Raw genomic sequence first — 4,781 nt, 5'->3', positions numbered from 1 at the left:
TAAAATGTGAACAATTTCAATAGTTCAGTGGCAAATAGATAACGAAAAAAAATTTAGTGACTAAATGTGAACAAAGTCGAAAGTTCGTTACCCTTTCAATTCATTATCCGTTCTATAAAATAATAAAATATAAAGTATATTATTGGGATAAACAGCCCAATATTATAATCAAGGTGGCCTACCAAACTGACCCCAGGAATGAGGAAACTGTCCAAGCCCACATAGTCATATAATCGTATACGGTAACTTTGTGGCGCGAAACACTAGATCACGGCACCATCACATGACGAGACATCTCAATCGTACACGTCAAGCCTCTAAATCTAACGGTAAATGCTTGGTCCGCACTTTCACGATCACATCATACATGTCTAAAATCAACGGCTCAGATCATCCCAACCCCGCACTCTAAAACTAGGGTTTTCTCTTACGTATATAAAGCTGTAGAATACTCACCGGCCGGTGCAGTGCAGGCTGTCTGCCCTCCCAAAAAAAGAAACAATCGCTCGTTCGCTCTCTTACGCATTTTGATCTCTAGATTTATCTATTCAACGTCGTCGTCGAGTATCTCCGTTATCGGCTCTCCGGCGGTTTTATCCCTTTTTGGTAATTTTTCGGAAAAAAATCTTTAAAAGTTTTGAATTGAGAGGGTGGTGGAGTTGTTAGGGTTTGATTCGCTTAAATTAATTATTAATTAAGACAAAGAAAGAGAAAAAATGGCGCAGATTCAGGTACAGCCTCTTACGGTATCTGGACCGAATGGTGTGGCGTCTGCGGCAACAACGACGACGACGCCCAATGCTAGCGGTGTAGCTGCTGCTGCGGCTGTTGCTGGCGCTGCGGTGGCGGTAGCGGCAGCCGGCGCTAATCAGTCGTTTGTCACGACGTCGCTTTACGTTGGGGACCTTGAATTCAATGTTACTGATTCGCAGCTGTACGATCTGTTTAACCAAGTTGGGCAGGTTGTCTCTGTTAGGGTTTGTAGGGATTTGTCCACTCGGCGATCCCTTGGTTATGGTTACGTGAACTACAGCAACCCTCCTGATGGTCAGTCTCTACCTGCATTTGTAAATTTCCAATTTTCTCTGTTGAGATTTTTACATTTGGTTTGTATTTTTATTGATCAATGTAGTTTTCTGTATTCATTGAAAGATCTGTTCTCTGTGCATTACGAATTTATAGAATTGAATTCCCTTCGCATGATATACAATTATGGAATTGAATTCCTTTCACTTGATATACAATTGCGATATTTCACTATAACAACATATCATATGGGAAACCAGCTACCTTCATTCACGATTGACACAATCTATACCCTAAATGTATGAAATATGAATGATGAACATACGTGAATCCCTTTTTGTTAATTATAACTTGTAAAGTTGTTAGTGCATTGTTTATTTTTCAAGTGGAGCTCAATTATGTAAGTTGTTTACATCGGTGTTTCCTTTTCTGTATATTTTCGAACGGTTTTGCTGTGAATTCACCTTGATTCCCAATCTTGGGCATTTTCATACCATTTTTGTAGTTCATGATTGTGTACTTAGTTATTTACGTTTTATGTCAATCTGTTTCAGCTGCAAGGGCTATTGATGTACTGAATTTCACAGCTGTAAATGGAAAGGCGATTCGCATCATGTATTCACATAGAGACCCAAGTATTCGTAAAAGTGGAACTGCAAATATATTTATTAAGGTTTGTATATTGATTACACTTCCTTTATGCTCTCTTACTATATATATTATACATACATGTATTTACCTATTTTTTGTGTATACAGAACTTGGACAAGTCCATTGACAACAAAGCCCTTCACGACACCTTTTCAAGCTTTGGTAACATTCTTTCTTGCAAGATTGCAGTTGATGGCACAGGCCAATCAAAAGGCTATGGCTTTGTGCAATTTGACACTGAAGAAGCTGCTCAAACTGCAATTGATAAGCTAAATGGCATGCTGATGAATGACAAACAAGTCTATGTTGGTCATTTTCTTCGTAAGCAAGAACGTGACTCTTCTTTAAGCAGGACAAAGTTCAATAATGTGTACGTGAAGAATCTTTCTGAATCCACAACTGATGATGATCTGAAACAGACATTTGGTGAATATGGAACAATAACAAGTGCTGTTGTTATGAGAGATGGAGATGGGAAATCAAAGTGTTTTGGATTTGTCAACTTTGAGAATGCAGATGATGCTGCTAATGCTGTCGAGGCTTTAAATGGGAAGAAATTTGATGATAAGGAGTGGTATGTTGGAAAGGCTCAGAAGAAATCCGAAAGAGAAATGGAACTAAAGAGCCGATTTGAACAGACTGCTAAAGAAGCTGTTGATAAGTTTCAAGGTGTTAATTTATATGTCAAGAATCTTGATGACACTATTGATGATGATAAGCTTAAGGAGATTTTCGCTGAGTATGGTACTATCACTTCCTGCAAGGTCAGCTTCCGTAACTTCATTAATTAGTTAATTAATTAAAGGGTATTTTGGGAAAATCATAAAAAATGACCTTTTTTGGTTTTGTGTTGCTAGGTTATGCGTGATCCTAGCGGAATCAGTAGAGGTTCTGGTTTTGTTGCCTTTTCGTCTACTGAAGAGGCTTCTCGAGCTGTAAGATTTTTTAATAAATATTGTTGACTATATTTTTTTTTAAATGTTTTAAACAAAAATTAACGAGGTTTTTCATTGTTTTATATTTACAGCTTAGTGAGATGAATGGGAAAATGATTGTTAGCAAACCACTTTATGTTGCACTTGCTCAACGTAAGGAAGAAAGAAGGGCAAGGCTTCAGGTAAATGATTTATCAGGAAATAATTTTGATTTGTTAATTGGTTTTTAAAATATTTGTAATTTGTTGATTTTTAGGCTCAATTCTCACAAATGAGGCCAGTTGCAATGGCACCATCAATGATGGCGCCACGGATGCCAATGTATCCTCCAGGTGGACCGGGAATGGGGCAGCAGCTATTTTACGGGGAGGCCCCACCTGCTATAATTCCTCCCCAAGCTGGATTCGGTTACCAGCAGCAGCTGGTGCCCGGAATGAGGCCGGGCGGGGGTCCCATGCCAAACTTCTTTGTTCCGGTGGTGCAACAGGGTCAACGCATGGGTGGGAGACGTGGAGCAGGTCCTGTGCAACAAAATCAGCAGCCTGTCCCAATGATGCAACAGCAGGTATGTTTCATTATATATATATATATATATATATATATATATATATATATATATTACTCATAAATATTATGTTTTTATTTTTAATTTTTTTGTTCAGATGGTTCCAAGAGGGGGTGGACGGATGTATCGTTACCCGGGTAGGAACATGGGAGATGGGAACATGGGAGGAGGGATGCTTCCGGTGCCTTACGACATGGGCGGCATACTTCCACGTGGAGGCGGAGGAGTAGATGGTGCTGCTACTGGCGGCATACAGCAGCAGCCGCCAGTGCCTATTACAGCGTTGGCTTCTGCTCTTGCGAATGCACCACCTGAGCAGCAAAGAACGGTTAGTAAATATGAGAAAGTGGATTGATTGGTGTTTGTTTTGATTTTGATGATTGATGGTTTTTGTTTGCTACTACAGATGTTGGGGGAGAGTTTGTATCCGTTGGTGGACCAGTTGGAGCATGAGCATGCTGCCAAGGTGACAGGGATGCTGCTGGAGATGGATCAGACAGAGGTGTTGCATTTGTTGGAGTCGCCAGGTGCTTTGAAGGCTAAGGTTGCTGAGGCTATGGAGGTTCTCAGGAATGTCCAGCAGCAGCATCAAGCTGCTAACAACAACACCAACGCTCCTCCTCCTGCTGCTCAGCTTGCTTCACTCTCTCTCAATGAGAATCTTGTTTCTTGAGTAGACGATGAGGCTTTTTTTAATTTATTTAATTTAATCTTTTTTTCTTTTCTATAGATTGGTTGCTTGAAAAAACATTATTTAGACTAGTAGAGGAGGATGCCTGCCTTGGTTCTTATGGATTATGGTACTGTTTTTGTTTAAAAAATCCCAGCTCAACTGCTTTGCTCAGTTTTTTTTTTCATTATATTTTAAGAGTATATTGCATTTTTGGTCTTAGAATGTAGCTAAAACGTTTTCTCTTGCTATTTTGGTCCTAATTTGAGATTCTTGGAGCACTTTTCTTCACTTCCCCAAGGCCCAAATAATGACTTTTTTTTTGTCCCAGTTGATGGGGGATATTCAAGGATGATGCATACCAATTTATTAACAATGAATTATGTGCTTTAGATTATAAACTAGAAGTAAATTGGACAGAAACAATTTAACTTAACAGTAAATAAACATAACTTTGACTTAAATTAAGTGATCAATCTTTGTTACATGTAAATTTTGGTGATCTAAGGATGGGACGTCTTGACATACATACCTTGGACTTGGACAACAGCTACCCTTTTTGAGACTTTATTGGAACTATATTGTTAACGTATCCCTTAGGGGGAACATCAAAAAGAGAAGTCAAAACTAGTCATGAGCTTGGCCTAAGCCGAACTCAGTCGGACCAAGTCCGAAGCTAAGGCTGGGCCTTCGCCAAGGCGAAAGACATAGGCGTGACAGTTATGGTGCAGAGCAACGCTATAACCTCCTCACCAAGGGATAACATCCCGGCGAGCGTGGGACCATTCAGAGCGTCCCACGTACTCGTCAGACGATAGTCACGATCTCCGTAATAACTGAAAGATCTTCCTCTAGCCAATGAGGAGAGGATGCAAAAAGGACGTGACGAAGGATCTTCCAATAGGAGTCCGCCACGTCACGTCCCACGAAGGAA

At 40.0% G+C, this 4,781-nt stretch overlaps 1 protein-coding gene across 1 annotated transcript; it reads left to right on the top strand.

The window, feature by feature from the left end:
- The first annotated feature begins 452 nt into the window (after positions 1-452).
- Positions 453-4,021, top strand: LOC145109181 (polyadenylate-binding protein 2-like). Its single transcript, XM_079046329.1, has 8 exons — positions 453-1,047; positions 1,581-1,699; positions 1,785-2,441; positions 2,535-2,612; positions 2,705-2,794; positions 2,869-3,177; positions 3,275-3,505; positions 3,584-4,021. Exons 1-8 carry the CDS (start codon positions 717-719, stop codon positions 3,848-3,850), a joined length of 2,082 nt encoding a protein of 693 aa, XP_078902455.1. The 5' UTR covers positions 453-716; the 3' UTR covers positions 3,851-4,021.
- Positions 4,022-4,781: the final 760 nt, after the last annotated feature.

Source organism: Lactuca virosa, chromosome 1 (assembly GCF_052849685.1).
Source record: "Lactuca virosa cultivar CGN04683 chromosome 1, Lactuca_virosa_CGN04683_v6, whole genome shotgun sequence".
NCBI lineage: Eukaryota > Viridiplantae > Streptophyta > Magnoliopsida > Asterales > Asteraceae > Lactuca > Lactuca virosa.
Note: the sequence above shows the minus strand (reverse complement) of the source record. Positions and strands in the feature narration are given on the sequence as shown.

Coding starts and splice junctions, on each gene's coding strand:
- LOC145109181 (XM_079046329.1), top strand. CDS start 717: ATGGCGCAGATTCAGGTACAGCCTCTTACGGTATCTGGACCGAATGGT. Junction 1,048..1,580: donor CTACAGCAACCCTCCTGATG/GTCAGTCTCTAC, acceptor AATCTGTTTCAG/CTGCAAGGGCTATTGATGTA. Junction 3,178..3,274: donor TCCCAATGATGCAACAGCAG/GTATGTTTCATT, acceptor TTTTTTGTTCAG/ATGGTTCCAAGAGGGGGTGG.